Source organism: Crotalus tigris, unplaced genomic scaffold, assembly GCF_016545835.1.
Source record: "Crotalus tigris isolate CLP2741 ecotype Arizona unplaced genomic scaffold, ASM1654583v1 scf7180000017771.5222438, whole genome shotgun sequence".
Lineage (NCBI taxonomy): Eukaryota > Metazoa > Chordata > Lepidosauria > Squamata > Viperidae > Crotalus > Crotalus tigris.
Genome location: NW_024096622.1, coordinates 2,681,349 through 2,703,118, shown reverse-complemented (window position 1 = coordinate 2,703,118; position 21,770 = coordinate 2,681,349). Strand labels below are relative to the sequence as shown.

General features: G+C 38.6%; 1 protein-coding gene and 2 long non-coding RNA genes across 11 annotated transcripts in view; 2 read left to right on the top strand and 1 right to left on the bottom strand.

Annotated features, from left to right (window-relative positions):
- The first annotated feature begins 1,087 nt into the window (after positions 1–1,087).
- Positions 1,088–18,198, top strand: LOC120307209. The gene is made up of 3 exons (XR_005556463.1): positions 1,088–1,184; positions 16,392–16,589; positions 17,145–18,198. It is a non-coding gene; the product is annotated as an uncharacterized LOC120307209 (long non-coding RNA).
- Positions 17,092–18,585, bottom strand: LOC120307210. 2 transcript variants are annotated; one of them, XR_005556465.1, is made up of 2 exons: positions 18,471–18,585; positions 17,092–17,272 (listed from the first exon to the last, which is right to left on the bottom strand). It is a non-coding gene; the product is annotated as an uncharacterized LOC120307210 (long non-coding RNA). The 2 variants fall into 2 exon arrangements; XR_005556464.1 differs by having other exon boundaries at positions 18,210–18,520.
- Positions 18,586–18,717: 132 nt separating this feature from the next.
- Positions 18,718–21,770, top strand: part of SUSD4 (sushi domain containing 4) — a 70,043-nt gene continuing 66,990 nt past the window's right edge. For 2 of the 8 annotated variants that reach the window (XM_039341686.1, XM_039341684.1), the window contains exon 1: positions 19,953–20,071. Coding sequence is in view for 5 of the 8 variants with exons in the window: in XM_039341687.1 (XP_039197621.1) it covers positions 19,601–19,757 (157 nt within the window). In the remaining 3 variants the exon portion in view is untranslated. Of the gene's footprint in view, positions 18,893–19,565; positions 19,758–19,943; positions 20,072–21,770 lie in introns of those variants that run through there. The other 6 variants (XM_039341687.1, XM_039341680.1, XM_039341683.1 and 3 more) reach the window with 6 other exon arrangements.

The following is a 21,770-nucleotide window of genomic DNA, read 5'->3' as shown; positions in this document are numbered from 1 at the left end:
ATTGTTGGGGGCAATATGCTGGCTCTCTCAACCGCTTAGAGTGGGTTGTAAAGCACTGTGAAATGGTATTGCTATATTACATTGTAGAAACCCTTTCTTCAAGCCATTTTACCTTGTCCAATGAGGAAAGAAGGTTACACTCCCAGAACTTAAGTTCTTTTAAGAGGGAGGATAAACACTGTAAGACCATACTTGGAATATTCCATCCAGTTTTAGTTGCCAATATATAAAAATGATGTTGAGACTCTAGAAAGAGCGCAAGAAGAGCAACAAAGATGATTAGGGCACTGTACGCTAAAACATATGAAGAACAGTTACAGGAATTGGGCATCTAATGAAAAGAAGGACTAGCGGCGACATGATAGCAGTGTTCCAATATATGAGGGACTGCCACAAAGAAGGGGGGGGCAATCTATTCTTCAAAGCACCTGAAGGCAGGACAAAAAGCAATGGATGGAGACTAATCAAAGAGAGGAGCAACCTAGACTTAAGGAGAAATTTCCTGACACTTAGAGCAATTGGAACGGTTTGCCTTCAGAAGTTGTGGGAGCTTCATCGCTGGAGTTTTTAAAGAAGACATTGGACAACCATTGAGCAGAGGGCTAGACTAGAAAACCTCCTAACTTGCTGATACCTTGAAGATTGCCATTAAGTTTTCTTCACAGTTCAAAGTGCTCAGCATTTATTAGGAGACCCTCCTCCCCATGCAAATCCCATGCAAAACTCATTTGCTCTCCCTGTTTGCTCTGTCACTCAGTAGGTTCATTTTTCTAGAAAGATGGCTGTTTTGTATGAGTCCTGAAACTGCCTTAACTGGATTAGGAGGAAGCAATGCTCCAATCATATATAACAGGGAATCAAGCTAACTCATAACATGGCTTGTTTGATTTTGATTTCATGAGGTGATCTCTTCAGTCACCCTGTTTGTTGGGCTAATCACTGTCAAAGTAGTATCAACCCAAAAGACTCAGGTTGAGCTTTCTGGCAGAGAGGATGGCAAGCAATGTGATAAACACATACTCTTCCAGGGATGAAATATCAGCCATGTCAAGAGTGTCATATTCATCTGCATCACTAGGCATGTCTGCTTATAGTTCATTATTCTGACAAACACTGCAGGAGAATCTTGATAAATCTCTCTTCTTGAAGCAAGGGAAGGAAAAAGAACACAGAGACATTCTTGTGTAAGTGGTAATGACACTGTGCATGTCCAGCTAGCGCATGGGACCTTTCTCAGTAATGAGGCTAGCAATGCTTTTCTTATTGTCGTAATATGTGGGATATGTCAAAGAAAATGCTGTAGAAAGAAAGGAATTTTCCCCACTGTTGTACTTCATTGGATAATCCAGGTAGAAGATAATCAGGTACAGGTTGTCCTTAACTTACGACCACAATTGAGCCCAGAATTTATGTTGCTAAGTGAGAGATTTTTTAAATGAGTTTTATACCCCATTTTATGACTTTTCTTGACCCAGTTGTTAAGTGAATCATTGTAGTTGTTAAGTTAGTCACACGGTTGATAAGTGAATTTGGTTTACCCACTGACTTTGTCAGAAAGTTGCAAAAGGTGATCACATGATCCTAGGACATTATAATCATCACAAATGTGAATCAGTTGCCAACTGTCTGAATTTTGATCATGTGACCATGGGGATGCTGCAACAATTGTAAGTGTGAAAAATCGTCATGTCACTTTTTTAGTGAGGTTGTAACTTTGAACTGTCACTAAATGAACTATTGTAACCCAAAGAATACCTGTATTAATTTCTTCGTAATATATGTGCTTTTGTGCATCTCTATGTTTTCAATTTACACCTCTTTTTTTCCTAAGGCAGCAAATGCTATAAACTTTCTTCCAACTCCTTATTTTCACTGAATTTTTATAATGTTTTCAGTTCTACAATAATATCTATGAAATAAAATCTCTAGAATGACTTGAAATCCAGCCTTTTCATCTGTGTATATTTACGCCTTCTTTTAAGATCAAAGAAAGGTACATTAGATCAGCTCAAAATCGTTATTCATGTAGCTCAATATTGTCAGAGAGCTTTTTATATTACCATCTGATCCTTCATTTTATCATCTAAAGATATGGACCACGGTAGGGAGTAAACTGGCACATTCTGCAAGAAAAATGTATCTTGAGCGATGGTGTTTTCTCTCCTAGCCATTTGTAATGCTTAACGTGTACTGTAGTTATGTATAATCCACAAGAAATTTAAGAATTTTTCTTCAGTAAAAACTTAATGCAGCAAAATAGTGTTTTCTTCGCACTCACAGCTACATTTTGTCTTTGGAAAAAATGCAATTCTTCCCTTAGTTGTATTTTATAGGCACTGTGATTGCTACTTAAAATGTAGTTATATAAATGCCACAGGCATTGATAGATGCACTATTATAGCTTTGAGAATTTTTTTTCTTAACAGGAAAAGCTAAAATTTAGTAAGCAGTCTGGTAGTCTCGGTGATGACCTCCTTCGGATTTACAAATTGCTATAGTTTTTTTTTTTTAAAACTTATCCAACTACTTATCCAACTGGGAGAAGACAAAAATAAAAACTGTAGGTTCTGTGTTTATATTTTCTTTTCCAAAGAAGATGAGCAGTGGTGGGATTCAGCCAGTTCGCACCACTTCAGCAGAACCAGTAGCTAATTTTTTGTTGCCCAGGTCCAGAATGGACTTCCGGAAGCTGCATCCATACAGAGAACTGGTTGTTCACATATTTGAATCCCACCACTGGATGTAAGTAAAGCATTATACCTTCTAGGAAATTAATTTTCTGGCATTTAAGGTGACCATTGGGCTGGCCTGGAAGAACGTTCAAGCTCATTATCTGGAGGTCATATGACCTCAACTTTCTACAAACAAGATTATGAAACACAGTTAATTCTGTTAGAAAGAAATCTTCACCAGGTTCATTTCCGAGCTGGGAATAAAGAACAGAGGCAGTTGCCTGAATCAGAGGTGAAGTTTATTCTGTGAGCACAACACATCAAAATCAGCTGTCAGATATGGCCATGGTTTGATTTTCTCTCATTAGTTCTTTATATAGTTTCTTGAAAGCACGCCAAACCACACCTTCTAGGAATTCTAAGAAAATATACTTAGTGGCTTTACAGGAAGTGGCATCTTTTGTAATTACCCTACTGAGCTGTGGTCTTTGATTGTTTACAGTTGTTGATTAGAAAGGTCTTTGGGTGAAATAACTTTTTTTCTTATTTGATGAAGCAGATCACAAGTTAGACTTCATACAGGGAAGAATGTTCACCCAGTTAGGTTTTGGCTTTCATTTTGATTTTTGTCTAAATTTTAGGATTTTTGTCTAGAGTCTATTTTAATTTGTGGTTTTGAATTACAAAAGATTATATGAAGAGAAGACTGGATTTCCTCTCCACAATTCTTCCAAAACCTCCAACCTTTACGGAATTTCTGATGCAGCAATATTATGTATCCTAAATAAACCTAATAACAAAAACTTAAAAAGCATAAATGTCCATGCATTGTCTCAGATGTATAAACTTGCTTTTTAATTTTGGAATAGTTTAAAAACAAGGAAACTCCATTTCCTTGAAATGGAGTTGATCCAAAGTAATAATGTTGTGAGGCCCAGTTTATCTGTAAAACAGATTTATATGTTATTTTTAAATTCTGATTAGCCCATAATACAAGCAGTCTGTGGCTGCTTGTATTATGGGATACAAAACATTAATTCCTCCATATTACTATGTAAAACATGGAGTTCCTGGCTTTTATGTTTCTGTTTTGTAATTGATTCCCAGTACCCCAAACTGCTTTTCTAGAGTATTCTTTGTTAGACTATTTTATGTTCTATTATCCCATAGCAGCCATTTGAAGTCAATTGCTTAAGCACTACTTAACTTTGTAGGAGGAGAGCTATGTTAGTTAGTGGTAGCAAAAAACAGAGGTCTGTTAGCATTTTTTTCTGACTAATATTCTATTAAAAGGCTTGAGATTTTGCGAACTGAAGCTCACTTCATCAGATGCCTAGAATGACTAAACTGATATAATTGGGGTGAGATGTAGGTAGAGGCAGGAAGTGAGAGGAAGACAGACTACATATGAAACTCATTAACAGTACCTTATCAATTAATAATTGTAATATGTAAAAACCCACTGTTGTTGAAACTATCTGAGATTGTCTGAAATCTTTTGATGTGTGAGTTCAGCAACCTCCCTCTTGATGATGGAGTTAAAGTCCCATTTTTCCAAAATAATCAGCTGAGGTCTGCTATAAAGTATCTTGCAAAACTGAAATTCTCTGATATTATTTTATTGTTATTTTGAGACCTGGGGTTAAAATTATGTCCATTTATTATTTTTTAACCATTTTTTTCCTGCTCAGGCAGGAAACCCTATACCATTTCAGACAAATGACTGTCCAGTCTCTTCTTAAAAACTTCCAGTGTTGGAGCATTCACCACTTCTGGAGGCAGGTTGTTCCACTGGTTAATTGTTCTAACTGTCAGGAAGTTTCTCCTTAGTTCTAGGTTGCTTCTCTCCTTGATTAGTTTTCATCCGTTGCTTCTTGTCCTGCCTTTAGTCACCTTGGAAAATAGCTTGACTCCCTCTTCTTTGTGGCAGCCCCTGAGATATTGCAATACTGCTATCATGTCCCCCCTCATCCTTCTCTTCATTAAACTAGACATACCCAATTCCAGCAGCCTTTCCTTATATGTTTTAGCCTCCAGTCCCCTAATCATCTTTGTTGCTCTTCTCTGTACTCTTTCTAGAGTCTCAACATCTTTTTTACATCGTGGTGACCAAAACTGGATGCAGTATTCCAAGTGTGGCCTTACCAAGACATTGTAAAGTGGTATTAATACTTCACATGATCTTGATTCTATCCCTCTGTTAATGCAGCCCAGAACTGTGTTGGCCTTTTTGGCAGCTGCAGCACACTGCTGGCTCATATTTAAGTGATTGTCCACTAGGACTCCGAGCTCCCTCTCACAGTTACTACTATTGAGCAAGGTACCCTCTATACTATACCTGTGCATTTAGTTTTTCTTGCCTAAATGTAGAACCTTACTTTTTTCACCATTGAATTTCATTTTATTAGATAGCGCCCAGTGTTCACGTCTGTCCAGATCCTCCTTTATCCTAAGCCTGTCTTCTGGAGTGTTGACTATTCCTGCCAGCTTGGTGTTGTCTGCAAATTTGATGGTTTCCCCAACTATCCCCTCATCCAGATCGTTGATGAAGATGTTGAAGAGCACTGGGCCCAGAACAGAGCCCTGGGGCACCCCACCATACACTTCCTCCATGTAGATGCGGTTCCATTGAGGAACACACGCTGAGTACGGCCGGTCAGCCAGCTTGCATCACATCAGAGGAAGAGTGTATAAAGGTGCCTCTGATCTTGTATTTGTACTAGTTGAAGGCTTGTGAGAGTGCTGTTGGTATAGACATCTGGGTTCGTTGCATAATCTGATTATAGGAACTTTAACCCCACCATTGAGTGAGATGTTACGGAATCTGCATACATAAAAAGGTTTCAGGTATTTTCAGAAGATCACAACAAATACAATGGTTTTAACACATTACAATTGTTAATTGATAATTTGTCTCTTCTCTGCATAACCAACCTGGCTGCTTCTCCCCGCCCCCTCATCTTTTTCTAATTTAAATTCTACATCAGTCTACTCACTTTATGTATATGATGAAGTGAGCTGCAGTTCATAAAAATATGACTTTTAATAAAATGTGTAAGTCAGAAAACATGATACCAGATTTCTGATTTTAAGCATTACTTATAAGGCACTTTTTTTGTAATTTTACAGAAAAACAAAAACTTGATTTTGAATCTCTGGGGTCCCAGTATAAACTTATAGACATTAGGACAAACCTCTCAAACTTCACATATACATTGGACAGAGTCTTGGTTGTTTGGAACTAACCAGGAAAAAGAGTTTGGAAAAATGTAAATTCCATGGTAGGGATCTTTTTGAAAGCATCAGCAATAGCGATAGCGCTTAACTTATATATCGCTTAATAGTGTTTCACAGCCCTGGCTAAGCAGTTTATAGAGTCAGCATATTGCCCCCAGCAATCTGGGTCCTTGTTTTGCCAACCTTGGAAGGATGGAAGGCTGAGTCAACTTTGATCCGATCAGGATGGAACTCCTGGCTTTGGGCAGAGTTAGCTTGCAATGCTGCATTCTAACCATTGCACTATCATGGCTCTTCTAAAGATACTGAAAATAAAGCTATCATTATTGTAATGCATTTGTTTATATCTATTGTACATATATATCTGGAATAATATATACAGTTCTGATTACTAGAATTGGTGATTCTTTGAAAAATATAATAAAAATGCAAGAAGTATAGAAGAAGAAAAGGCAAACAAAATGATTAGGGGACCCACCTGCACAGTTAGGACTTTTCAGTTTCGAAACAAGGCATGGGGATAAGATCAAGCAATATAAAATAATGTATGATATGAAGAAAGTAAACTGGGAGAAGATACTTTCCTTGTCTTAGAACATCAGGATCAGGATCATCCAGTGAAACTGACTGGAAGGAGATTTAGAAAGACATCTCCTACTCCCTCAAGTCTTCACATAGTGCATTGGAAGAAGTGGCGTTAGCCCAATATCTTGGATGGCTTTATAATGGGATTGACTATACAGTATGCATAGAGCAGTGTTTTTTAACTTGCTCAACCAAGGTTCTCAATTTCTCAACCAAGGTTGAGAAATTTTCTAGCTGGCTGGGGAATTCTGGGAATTGAAGTCCAGCCATCTTATAGTTGCCAAGGGTTGAGAAACACTGACATGGAGAATAGGTCTGTTAGAGGCTATTGGTCTTGAAGGCCCAATGTTACCAGCATGGTTCTGAGTATTCGGTGCAGGAGAATAAAGATGGGACAAAGCTAACTGTCCATTTTCTGCTTCTGAGTAGAATACCTAATAGAATATTTGGTATTTGTTTGACCACTATGAGAAACAAATTCTGCATTACAATCAGCTTTGGCCTGATTCAGCATAGTTATGCTTTTATTCTTATATGCTTTGCTACGCCTGGGGGATGCAGGCTTGCATTTTCTGTTTATACTGCTTTTATTCTCCAGAGCTGCATCTGGCTCCTTGTAAGCTACTTTCACCATTGGTGGAAAATAGTCTGATGCAAAGATAAGAAAATAAATAGAATAAATAAGTAATATTAGTTCAGTTGTAGGCATAACTTTGGATATGAAATTATAGAAAAAGCTGAATTAAAAAAAGACTCTCTGAAAATAAAGCAACATGAATTGATTAATGGCTTGATTGCAAATAAAACTAAGAGTGACAATTAATCAGAATCAGCCATCTGGCCTTTCTCTGCTAGAGTTAAAAGTGTCAGGTGTTTTAGCAATGTGAAGAACCCAATATAGTTTTCTCTGCGAACAAACAACACTGCCAAAAGATAACTGGGTGGCTGAATCTACTTGTTTCTCTGGAACAAGAGAATATAGAGAAATGAAGGAAAAGCAAGTCTCTTCCTAATCAAGCCAGAAGAGAGCCTACCTTCTGGGACAGGATGTGGTTGGTCTCAAAAATTCTCTGGAACTAGACAACCTGAGGTTTAGAAATGGAGTAAGGTCTTTGGGGCATGTTCCCTGCAGAAACAATCTGCTGGGGTTATACTGCAAATGATGTCATTTCATGTTTATTAAAGTTGTTGGAGATTTGTAGCTGCCACTGCTGCCTTTGTGTTAATTTTCAGTCCAAAGAATATTTATTGTTGAGGGGGTGGGCCTAATTTTGTTCCTTCTTTTATTCAATTTGGGGTGATTTGTAGAAAATGCGGTTAATGTAGCATACAGTATATCTTTTCATAAGTCCTGCTAATATAGCATATTCCAGGGTAAATTTTCTGTATAAAGTCACAGAAAATCATAACTGAGTATTTTGATTTGTATTTTGAAGTAGTCTGCATATACATGAACTTTGCTCAGATACTAGAGAAGGGAGATAACACATACTGTATGTATTTGGGACAGGAGAGAAAAATAATACTTTTTCTAATGCCGTTGCACCAATCAAATTTTTAGCATAATTTCTGCAGTTTTATAGGAAGCAAGCAAATAATACATAAAAGTAAGTAAATAAATAAATAAATTTTATGTTATTTTTCATGGTACATGAAAAGTCCTTCACAGGGAATGTTGCAGAAGTAATCTAGCAGTTTACTCTATTATATGATCCCAAAAGCAGCAATTCTAAGATTGCTTGTGCATGACCCTCTTTCTTTAGAATTACATTTTGAACGTTGCTTGGTAGCAGACTGGCAGACAGTACAGATTTTTTATCAGTTATGGATGAAGACATTCTAATGAGTAGTTTGAGCCTCTGCATTCTGCACAAATGATAGATTTTGATTTCATGAGTAGCCTCACCGAATGCAGAACAACTTGAGGTTATCAATGAATGCCATATTCCTTTGACTAACCTGGTCCAAAAAGTGGTTGCTGGTATACTAATATATTGTGGTAAAAGATGTTTCTATCCATGTAGGTAATCTTGATTTCTAATTGTGGATCCAGGAGTATCTGAAAACCATGACTATCTTACCTCATGGAGTGCACAGAACTATTCAGAACACACAGTTCCTCTAATTCCAAGACCTAGCAGCTGCATTCAATAGTTTTCTTACATAAAATTTATATCATAATTAACACTGGAGCAGGTATCATTTAACAATATACAAATATGTTTCATATGTTTTCTATTCCTATTAGTGAATACTCAAAATGGGGACCAAAAGGTCTTATGAAATGTGAAAATGTTCAGGAGCCTATTTCCTTGTGTGTATCCAATGGCATTGAGAATAGGGACTGTGAAGTCCATCTTATTGTGATAGCCATAATTTTAAAGACCCTAAGCCAAACTTGTTCAAACTTCTATTAAGCTTGAAAATAAAGGCTTGATGCATGTTAAAGGTTGAAGTTCTCTAGATCTATATTTGTGTCAGTAAGTGAATGAACAACTCCTGTGTATAATTAATCCTACAGACTAAAACTAGTAGCATGTCTTTATTTATGTACTCACTCTATATATATTGCTTCCCATATCAAGAAAATATATATTTGAAAGATACACAAATATAAGTGTTGATAATTGAGACCAAGATGAGTAAGGGGCATGAAAAGATGGCAGAGCAGATTGGTACATTTTGGGAGGGTTTCAGAATCCCCACAAAGGCTGCAGCAGCATCACAACATTTTTACACATACACATCAACCCTTGTGTCAAATGTTCTTATTCCTGGTCACTACTGCCATGCATCTAATAACAGCCTTTCAATGGGAATAGAAGCAGCTAGCTTTTATTGCGGATTGCAATTTGTAAAACTAAAAATAGCACTAATATCTAAGCTAATGGTTGCAAGATGCTGAGGAACCAGCTATTTTATAAATGCTAATACCTTGTAACAGCAAAATGGTATTCATGTATGGCACAGAAACCTTTTCTGTGCCATACAGAGACCTTTTCTGACCTTCACTGAATCTTTCCATCATATAAAACTCATAGCTCATCTTCAGGGAGCCATGCAGATTCCCTTTAGATACACACAAAGAGGGTTCTGCTAATCACAGATGTGAGAATGAATCTACAATAATATTTCTTGGTGATTTCAATCTTGTGTTCTTCCACCCCATGTGGATCAAAATAAATCACTATCATGGAGTATTTCCTCTCTATTTGCACAGCAAAGCAAGCCACTAGGTTTCTTTGAAGAGAGATTTCCAAAAGAGACCTTAAGGTCCACACTAGTCAATGGGTTTCTCAAGGGTAAGAAGGAAGTCACCAAGCTCAGAGTCAAATTACGCTTAATAAAAGACACTGCATTCTTTTGGAAATAGTAAACGAGGTGGTATCATTATACACATACCGGTAGAGAAATATAGTTAGTTTTTCTCAGTATGGGGATTCTAGAAGCTTGGAGCCTAAAAGCTAGATCATTACCCAATGTGCATTGTCCTTCATTCTAGAATAACTGAAAGGAAACTTAAGCTTGTCTTCTCAAATGCCTGCTACCAATACTAAATCTTTTTGAGGACCTGTATCTAAGAGCATCGGCAGCTCAGCAGTGCTACCAATTCATTCTTTTGCTAATGTTGTGTTGAAATCTGCTTTGCATTTTCTCAAACATTTTCTTCCTCTGCACAATGGTTTCTATTTTTTTTTAAACCTTATTCGCAGGGCCTCTACAATTATCCTTCAGATGTCTTGTAGTGATTTTCAGAGCTTTGTTTATTCTTAGAAGAGGCAGGCAATCCAGTGCTCCTATTGATATTCTATCTGCATTTTTCCATTACTCCGAAGCCTCCCTGGCTATCACATAATGAAAAAGTGCACAATGGCATGAGCATTCTCATGAAGCTTTCCCTTTGGATTTAACTGAATTTTGAAATGCCAGGGAAATCAGAGATCACAGGAAAAAAAGGGGTTGGATTCATTTTCACTCTGCCCCAAGCTATCTCATATCTAAAAAAGTCAAGAAAACTACCCCCACCCATGTATAAGAATTTCACCAATACCTGTTTCTTCTTGGGAAAAAAATTCAAAATTAAATTTATTTCATCAAATTGCATGAGAATTGGCAGGGAAAATGTAGGATGATTTGTCCATATGGTGTTTTTTTCCATATTTTTCCTCTACTAAAATAATGTTCGATACATAACATTCAACTATTTATTGGCCCACTCCAATTCATTGACTCTCTTTTGCATAGTTATCTTATGACTGCTTGCAGAAATGGATGTATTACATTGGAATGGGTGAGAGAAATGCCTCTGGTACACAGGTTGGTGAGCAAGCGTGTTTCTTTGTTAATCTGTGCTATCTATGATACCATTCAAAGACAGCAGATCTCAGGAAGAACTTGGAAACAAAAGTTTCTTCCATTGGGGGCTCTCACTTCCTCATTAACCAAGATCATCCACACATTCCATTATAGAAATCAGTAAAGTGTTAGTGAATTCAGATGTTTATTTTACTTTACTTCCATTGTCCAGTTTAAGAAATGTCCCATTAAGAAAGCTGGGTTCTTGGGAAATTTTGTAATAAAAATAATAAATTTGAACACATTTAAGTTATTCACTGTTGTGCTATAGCTTTTCTGGAATCTTTCCAATACTGAGCTGAGGTTTATAAGTCACATCTTTCAACAAAGACATAGAGGTAGGGGTGTTTTTTTTATTATTTTTAAGCCAATATATAAAGGGTTTGATTACTCAAGTCTGGGGTCATTAATAAAAAAGAATAAAGAAGGAAAGGAAAGAAGGGGGAAAAGACTGGTTTAAGAATAGAATTAAGATAAAAATAATTTAATAATGAAACTCCTAAATTGAAAAGCAGGCTGGGGGGGGGGGGCTTGTAATAAGGATAACAACTCAAGTCACCAGTGGAACATGTAGGCTTGATTGTGACTATTGACAACTATCAGAGATAGAAATGATGAGAGACTTCAAAACAGCTCTTCCACTGGACCACTTTGGTATCTTTTGGAGTTATATTTGTCAAGGAACAGCATGATGGCAGGTAAGTAACCTAGCTAGCTCTTACTATGTAACTCTTCATCTCATCTGATCAATTGATTTATAGAATCATGAAGTGGGAAGCTTTCTCAGAACACTAGGCTAGAATACAATTCATTGGGCCCTGGAGGTTTGAATTCATCTAAATTGCTAAATGTTCTTTCATCCTCTGTCTATCCTGAGCTGCAATTCCCTCCTTTCACCATTGAAGGGCCAGCTAGACCTCATTTTCTACCTGGGTTAGTCTGGAGTGATTTGCTAACTTTTTTGTTAATTACTGCATTTCTCTGCAGGCGCTTACAAACATGCAGTTCAATACTGCCAAAGGACCTTGCCCAGTACAAATGTCAAGTTGACAGGTCTATCATTTCTCAAGTCCTCCTTTTTTTTTCTTTTCCAATGAGAGGGATAACATTTTTTTTCTTATTTACATCTTTGAATTTTGCCCTTACTCCAGAAGTTCTGAGAGTTTACAGTAAATAATTCTGTAATCACCTCTGCTAGCTCCTTCTGTACCCTAGGATGCAGTTAAACTACCCTGGAAATTTGAATTCATTTAAATTAAGTATTATTTTACCCTCTCCTTGTCCATCTTGAGCTGCCCAGAGAATACCTATAATCTCCAACAATTCTGGGATTCATTGCAATTCACAGATGTGAATAATAAAATAATAAGATAAAATGGGTTAATCTTCAAAATGCCATAAGACTCATTTCTTTTTTCCTTCCCAAATAGGTCTCTTAGATTATGAAATAGTTTCCTTATGGAACTACTCTGGAGGGGTTGTAGTGTGGGGACAAGAGTATAAGACTCCTTAATGCTTATTCTCCTTTCCACCAGCTCGGCTTCTTTTCCTAGCCATGTACCAGAGATGTAGAAACATTTCACATTTCTCCTCAATGTGATTCTATCTCCTATTTTTCAGCTTCCATTTTTACTTTAGTTTGTGAATCTCCCAAAATTGTTCTTCTAGGTGTATGATTTTGGAAATTCCTTATTGGACATCTTGCTCCTACTCCTCTCCCCCCCTGGGGATGCTTAGTGAAGCAAACAAGTTCTCAGTTGCTACATCTTGGATCCTTGTCCTAGAACTTGGTTTGAGCGTTTTACAAATCTCCTGCTAAAAGAGCAATGCAATTAGCTGCTATTTTGAGAATGAATTTTCTTCTACAGTATTCACCCTATGACTGTTCTTCTCAAACAAGTAGGAGCATAGTAAGAACATAGAATTCATGTTATTAAGAATGCTTGCAAAATTATTGCTTTGAGGACAGTATTGGTACCATTATTTTGGGGAGCTATAAGGTTGCAAGGTCTATGCTAGAGAATGTATTCCCATCTCATGAATCCAGTAGCTTGCTCTACGTGAAGCAGAGATGTGGCTGCCTTGACATCACAATTTCTAACTGATGAGCAGAGGGATTTCTTTAGGAAATCTGCCTAGGTCATTTTTTAAGTCCTCAAGTAATATTTTGCAAACAATATCATGATAATTTTACTAGCATTATTATGATAAATTTCCTTTCATAATGAAGGTTGATCCCAGGATATGAACATATTCCTGTTTCATGGGTTCTGTGCAGGCAGGTAAGCAGTATGTCTATTTTAGTTACAGTAAAGTAAAATAAAATATTATAAAAATATTATAATTTTATATTTTATTATATTATAATTTAAATTCTAACTGGAATCAAATTCCCAGTGGATAAATTTGATCTCTATTGAGGAGAAATTATATGTTCTTTATCGGCTACAGATCAGCCTTGACCAACCTGGAATCCTTCTGAATATATTGGATTAGAACCTATCGTTCTTAGCCAGCTTCTCCAATGTTGGTTGCAAGTTAATTCTATATCACAATCTGGCAGCAGATTAGAGAAAACTGACCAATATCTTTGCCACCTTCATCTACTTAGAGACATAGAAAACTAATGGCAGAAGACCTAATGGTCCATTGAGTCTGCCCTTTGAGGCTTTTTAAAATTTCTGAAATGTTTGTCAGATGATGGACATATGTTTATTCAAAGCATGTTTAAACTCAGTTACTAATGACTGGCCCACTAGTATTTGGTGTAACCCAGAATACCTAGATTTCTATAGATGCATTGTTTTGCTGTCAAAATGTCAGCCAGTTGCAAAACATTTATTTGAAAAGAAAAACATCTTCAAGAAATATAAACTTATGTACATGAAATAGGTATTGTAAGAGATTATAGAAACCAGGAGGCAGAGGAGGAATATAATGGCCACGAAGGGAGAGAAGGAAACATTCCTGCCATAATCATCTTGCTATATGCCTGTTTTCAAGAACATGTTTTTATCCTGACTGGCATTAAAGATACCTCGCTGTATGAATTTACCAGCTGTATGATGCACAGGTTCTGCAGATGATGGGGGGGGGGTGTCAACATATAGGTGTGAATATGTGATTGAAATCTTTCCATATTACATGCATCATATGTGTAAAAAAGGGGGCTTCTATTATGCAGTTCTGTCTACCATCTTGCCTTTTGATGCCCTCTCTGCAAATACCCTTCTATGATACCAAATATATAGGGAGGGGAAAAAAGAATAAAGATCAACAGTAAGCCAAAAATTTATTCCAAAGTTTGTTAGCTTCCAGAGTGTCCTGATTACTGTGTAAAGTGTGTCGTAACTATAGGATCTGATCATCTTCATCAAAGAAAATAAATGGTTTTTATTTCCAAACACATATGCATGCAGCCCTACGCAAATAAGGAAGGAAAGAAAAATTGGCTTAATATTGCTTCCTTCTTCTGTGATTGAATTCTTTCATTTAAAATGAGATTCCATTTTCAATGTAATATAAATATTCAGACCAGAATACTAATTGCAAAGGAGAACAAAGAGTCTTTAATAAAAAGGAATAATTAACAGCATAGGAAGTCTTCTTTGCAAAAGTAAAATGCATTTCAGCTTCTGTGAGAAAGGTAGCCTTTTTAATTAGAAAATATGATTTACAAAAACAAAAGGAAAAGGGAAGGAAAAAGAGACATCTAAAAATGAAGCATTATCTGAGGAACTATGCTAGTGCCGTATGCTAAAAAGATCTGGTTTATGCTTAAGAGTTCAGTAGAAGCTTGTGAATGATTATTATTCATATCTATTCCTTGGACAGGGCATGATGATCTTCATTTTAGTCTGAGCATCAGAACCTGCTTCAAAAACAGTTTGGTGGCTTTACTGTTAATTCTCTCCACAAGCATCTTTCTACTTTCCATTGCTATGTTGGAGTTGGCATCTTTTGTTGTTTATTAATTTATTACACTTTGAACTATGGTGCTGGCTTTGAAGACTCCTGCAAGTCCCTTGGACTGCAAGGCGTTCAAACCGGTCAGTACTAGAAGAGATCAACCCCGACTGCTCTTTAGAAGGCCAGATCCTGAAGTTGAAACTCAAAATACTTTGGCCACCTAATGAGAAGGAAGGACTCACTGGAGAAGGGCCTAATGCTGGGAAAGATTGAGGGCAATAGAAGAATGGGACGACAGAGAATGAGGTGGCTGGATGGAGTCACTGAAGCAGTAGGCGTGAGCTTAAATGGACTCCAGAAGATGGTAGAGGACAGGAAGGCCTGGAGGAACGTTGTTCATGGGGTCACGATGGGTCAGACACGACTTCGCAATTAACAACAACAATTTATTAGACATTTTCAATCCCATGTTTTGATCCTTAAGCATTCCCAGGTCCTGAAGGTGGGTAATTATACACTGCTTCTACTTTTGTTTTGTTTGTACATCTGTATGCAGAAAAGGAGTGGGCAGGTCTCAACCTTTGCATCATTCAATAGCAAGCATGTTGGTGGCAGAATTTTCTAAAAAGCACTGAGGAATCTGTTTTTCTAATGGAGGGAACTCCGGCCTCACTCTCCCCACCACCACCACCCACTACACATACCTGAGTTTCAGGTCCTATAATGCTAGTTTGATTACTTTGCAAGTACCCAGGTTAAACAGTAGGTATGCTTTGTCCATATTGTTTCTTTCTCTTCAGCAAAGACCACAGAGCTTCAACATGCCAGGATCTGCATTTTTTTCCCTTTTCTCCTTCTCTTTTATATGGAGGGGAATTTTGTGGCTGCATAGCCTAGACCATTTTGGGATCAGGGTTTTGGATACATTTTAGATCAGCAAAAGCAAAAGTAATCGGAGATGTCTATGGCTTTAAGCAGAGAAAGTGCGTGAGGCAATCTATGTGTCCCAGGTAGCTAATTAGGGCAGGTATACTAAGGCTTAAGCTACTCCTTTCTGCATATGTTCTGAAACTTTGCATAATATACTCATTATCTGATTAGAGTCAGGTGGACCATAGCAATCCTATCAATTTACATTTATCCCCACATAAGGTTTTTAAATTGCATTTCTCATTTTTATTGAAAATCACTTTGAGATGTTTTTTACAAAATAAATGTATATAAATATTTTAAATAAATGAAAGAACCAAAGTAAGTTGTTATGATCAGGAAAACCATCTGAATCTATTCCTGGATAAAATATTCACTTTTTTCTGCATCCACAAATGTTCACTGTACACGCATCAGGTTAATTCCATCTCCAGAGTTTTTCTCTGCATAATATCCAGAGGAAAAAAGAGGGAGTGCTATGAATCTCTCTGATGTTTTGATTTCATCATATGCCAGAAATTAAATATGACCAGCTGTCACTATAAATCAGTTCTTATATTTGCAAGTTGAAAGCTTAACTTTGCTTCTGCTTGGGGTTTTAGTATTTCAGCAATGCTTTCAAAATACAATAGGTTTACAAGTTTTGACCAGGCCACTTGCCACTGGACTGCATTCCCTTATGACTCTAATCTTGTTCTCTAGGGCCCCTTCTCCCATGGAATAGGATCAGGAAGGAAAAAAGAAGCATGGAACATTCTCCCCAAGGACACTTTCAGGGCACCTGGTGTGAATGTAGCACTCTCCCAGCCTTGTTGCAGATGGCCAAGAGACACTGTTGCTATGGCAAAATAGGATCTAAAGAGGAAGATATTTCCCCCTCCCCAATTTCTCCTTGCCCAGGTAAAAGAGCATTTGTCTGCTTGAAACTGAAGAATTTCAAGAATATATATATGGGTCTTTGGTTATTCGGGTTTTCTCCAGCATAAAATTGGAAGTGTCTTGGCGACGTTTCGACGAAGTCCCATTCATCATCTTCAGGCTGAAGTTTTCGGCTTCATGTCTCTGTGCCCAGCTTCTCAAGTGCGTCATTGGCCCATTAATTGTGTTAATCTGCAACGTGCTAAGTTGATTCGCATCCGGCAGCCTGTTGGCGGATCTGATAGTTGTGTTCAGCAATGGAGGATCTAACACAACTATCGGGTACCCCAACAGGCTGCCAGATGAGAATCAACTTAGCACATTGCAGATTAACACAATTAATGGGCCGATGACACGCTCGAGAAGCCGGGCGCAGAGATAGGCAGCTATATAGACAGGCTCCCTAATCACCTAGCATTCCAACTCTGATGACGTCCGCAGTTTGGCCGACGAAAGCGCAGTAACTCTTTTACTTACAAGTTTGTTTATATTAAACGGTCTTGTTTATTTTTATCCTGGTGTTTGTTTTTCTAACAGCTGCTCATACTGAGAAGATCAGATGTTCTGCATGAAGATCCTAAGGGTCAGTTCCTTACATTTCCAGATACGAGATGTGGTAGAGTTTGGGCTGCAACTGTTCATCACCAGAATCCCAACCTGGAAAACTACAATTTGATTTTGTGAGATTTCGAAGGTTTTTTTCCCCTCTTTCATACCTTAACAAATCATATATTCTCTCCACATAGCTGGAAAGCTGTTAGCACTGCACAGATAATCGTTATAGCACTCAATAAAAAAACACATTTTAATTGTAAACCTCAAATTGTAAAGAAAACTAAATTAACAAACATATCACAGAAACCATTTCAAAATGAATAGTGTATATGTATGATTAATATGCAATAAACATTATTAACTACTCAAAAGGGAAATGCCAGCATATCTTTAAAGGCAAAGTACTATATTTGAGTCTAATTTTCATAAACACTACAAGTCATAAATTAACTTCAAATCAGGAGATAGATTTTCAACTACCAGATTACAGAATCTTCTAGGCCTGTACCATTTAGTTCATTGCCTCAGCTACTCTTTTTAAATGGAAAGAGTAAAACTGAAGGGATCAAGAGGTGAGATGTATGTATTTAATTAGTTTCCACCTTCTTTAATTTGGGGAATTCAAATTAAGGAGATTTGTTTACAAAACAAATCAAGTCCCTCCCACAAGAGTGCACTTCTGATTATGAAGTCATTTTATCTTGATTGAGGCTTTTTGATGCTTAACCAAATACTTTATTTACATAAACACATTATGTACATCGCAGTTAGCATTGAACTTCCAGTCCCTGTGCATCAGCCTATTAAATTGGGAAAAGGTGGAAACAGCGCTCCTAAGGCCTTTTCGGGAATACCGAAGAAAGAGGGAGGTTAGTTCCAACTCGCTTACTATCGAATCAAGTTTATAAAAACTACCGTATTCAATTTCTCATCTTTCAAGCCCGTAGCAATTTTGGAAAATGGCCGTCCCTTCCATTTCCCAGTAGGGTCAATTTATATTAACTGCGATCCTCCAAGCAAGCGTGATTTTTTTTACTCAGAGCACACCTGGATCCTGCTGCGCTTTCCAAAAGGAGATGCAATCCTTTCATGCATGATTCAGCTCCAGAGCAAGAAGGGGAGACGACGGGACGCCTTCCGTAATTCGGATCACCCTACTTGGGTTGCCTTATCCGGACGACAGTTAAAGCCCAGCAAATAATACTACTGCTTAACATCTAATGGCCGGATTTTATTTTATTTTTTAACAGCCCAGATATTATAATTCTATCACAAACGCCCATGCTTTGAGGTAAGAAAGATTTTTACGTTGCTGCTGCTGCTGCTGCCGCCGCCGCTGTCATCGCCGTAGCTCTTTTGTCACCGGGAAAAAGCGGCGCGGCTGCTGCGCTCCCCCTGCCAGACTGGCGGAGAGACCCGGACCTCCCGGGAGGAGCAGGAAAAAGCAGCTCGCGCACAAGCAGGTGCACGCTCCGCGTTTTCATTGGCAGCGCCTGCTGCAGCCGGCGCCGGAGCCTCGCGGGCCTTTGGCTCTTGGCCCCGCCCACCCCTGCAGCCAGGTAGGATGAGCGCGAGCAGTGGCGCGCGCCGCGAGTGTCTCTCAGTCCTCCTCCGCTAAGCAGCCGAGAGCAGTGCGGCGGAGGCGGCGGGAGCAGCAGCAGCCGAGAGTCGCGGTGCGCCCCGCTGGGAAAACGACGGTGGCTCCATGCAGACAGGCAGGCAGCCCTCAGGTAAGGACGGTCAAAGGGTCCTCTGGTAGGAGCTGGCGGGGGCGGGGAGGTAAGGCGAAAAAGGCAGGCGAATCCTGAGGCTGGTCAGGAAGGAGGGGTTCTGGCGAAAGAAGGTGCGACGTGAAGGGAAATAACTTTACATCCCACATTTTCTCCCCCAAAAGATATTTCACTGGCAGGAGATACTCAGAGGTGCTTTTTTTTTTTTTTTTTTTTTTTTGCAAATGACCAAGCTTATCTTCGGAGGAACTGGAGGTGGGGGGCGGGGTTCAGTTGGAGGAAAAACTGTGTCGCCTTGTCGTCTACCCGAGCGCCAGCCAGGGACGTGGACAGGTCGGCGTGTCCATTAGCGCAAGGGCTTTTCTGCGCTGGGAAAGGATTGCGTTTCCCGAGGTGGATCCGTCGCAGACCCGGAGAGCCTGCGGGGGAAGAATTGTTTTAGGAGACCAATTTCTTTTTTCTTTTGGTACCGCAGTGCTGCCATCCTGCCAGCAGGGAGCGCAGAAGAGCCGAATGGGTAACTGGGCTGGGTGATGGCTTCGGTTCCATTTGCGGGGGAGAAGCCAAGAAAGTCTGGGGGGCCCCCTGTCTAGATCGGACCAGGGGGAGTTGCGCGGAGGAAATTGCCCCCCTCCTTCTCCCCGCTAAAGCAGATTGCCTGCTCTGTTTGCAGACCGTTTCAATCCGGATGCCCTTTGCGGATGAAAGATGTATCATGGAATGAACCCGAACAGCGGGGATCCGTTCCTAGAGCAATCGCTGCCGCCGCCTCCACCGCTGTTTCAGCGATGCCAGTCTAAACTCTCCCTGGTGGTCTTGTGGCTCCAATTGGCGCTGTGCTTTGGCCCTGCACAGATCACAGGCGGTGAGTGAGTGGCTGGTTCGTGTGACAAGCGGTAGCAAAGAACGCCCAGCTCTGGGGAGGGAGGAGGGCGTGAGAGAGCTCAGGCTGCTTCTGACAGGCAGGTCCTCCTTCACCCCGGAGGAGGCAGCCTCTGGCTATTGATCTGGTGTGCACAAAATGCTGAAATGGGAAAACATCCTCCCACAGCCTTGCCTGCCTTGCTGCTTCTCAAGTCAGTGGATTGGGAAAAGAGAAAGGCTGAAGGTAAAACTGTCTTTTCCTCCTATTCAAATCCATTAGAGGAGCGACCTCTTAAATGACTACGTCCTACCAAGGTAAGTTAAAAGAGGTCTTCCTTAAATAAATAAGTCCTGCAGAAGAAAATACTTCATGCAGAAAGCTGTAAAAGAATTCTTACCCTTCAAAGATACTGAACATATGACTAGGAGAGTGCACCTTCATTTTCTTCTCTTATGCTTCTAACTAGAAAGTAAGAAAAAAATGCAATTATTCTGTTTCTATTAGAGAGATGCACTAGTCCTCTCTGGAACAATTCTTTGCTTTCCTAAGTGCATATTAAAAAGCTCCATATATATGCTGCAGAAAATCCACATTAATCCTCCAATGATTACAGGATTCCACTTACAGGATTAAAATTGTATTTGGAACACTCGTGTGCAAAGTTTTTTTTTTAAGTTTCTTTTAAAATTAAGCTTTAATATTGTGGCACATTGTCCATTTCCAAAGGAAAAGGCTACATAAAGGCACCCATTTATGTAGAGAAAAATTAGGAGCTAGTGGTTGTCTCTTTTATTTGGCCAGACAGATAAATAGCAGCTGTATCTTTTTGGGCAGACTTTGCATATTAGGAAGTTGAATGATCCCATTTTATAAAATGAAAAAAAAACACCACACCACTGCCCTCATTTTGTTTAAACACGCTGTCCTGAGTTCCAAGTATTTCTAAAGAGAAAATATTCATCCAGGAATGTTTTAGTCTCCTAAAATGATGTTGGCAAATGTCCCAGATGTAAGGATGAACATTATCTTACCGATCCATATTATAAAGATAGCCCACATAGTACTGCAGCTCAGGCTACATGGGGCCACAGTGAAGACAATTAGGAAATTTCAGTTGTCATAAGTACTCCTGTCCAAGTGTTTGTAACACAATCACTATCAAGGACCACTTTTACTTTTGCCAGTCAAACTGATTATTAAGTTTAATTCTGTGACAGTTGTTACTTGTCCATCTTTGAGTGCTGCTTTAGCTGACCAAAAGAGTGAAATGTATTCCTTAATTTGAAATAGATTGTGAGAAAAACAAAACCCTTTTTAGTTTCAATGCAATAAAATGCTTTGAACAATCCTACCATCAACCATTTCCTAATTGGATCATGTTGAACCTCTCATTTAATGAGAAAAAAAACTGTTGAATGAGTTGGATAGCTTTCTCATGTGATGCAGGTTAACACAGATGCATTTTACATGTTAAAGTTAAATGATCTGGCTTTTGTTTAACAGCAGCCAGAAGGCTTGGTAATCAAAAAGATGATCCCATTATTTATATATATTTTTCAGTTAGAGCTTTTGTATGTTTCTTGATGAAATCACAATGAAATAAGGCCTGAACTTAAAATTGAATTAAATGAGTTTAAGTTCTATAAAGTCAGCTGAGCTTTGACCCAAGTATCCTCAAAAGTTGTTTGGGTATTTCAGCAGCATATCCAAGGAGAAAAAAACAACAGAAAATTACATGCTTTTCAGTGAAGTTAGGATGCATTAGCAACTATGAGTTAGTTACCATATAGTTTGGTTTTCTTTGGACCAGCCAGTTACACAAAAATGCAGAGGGTGCCATAGATTAAAATGAAATATGTATCCAGAGCATCTCTTCGTTGAAAGCATTGATCTAAGCATCAGTTGAATGTTGTTTGAGTTAAATAATTTAGCTCTATACAGAATTCATTAGTTGCTGGATCCTTTTTTCCTGTTCCAAAACCTCTAATTTTTCCCCATTGCCATTTCTTTTTA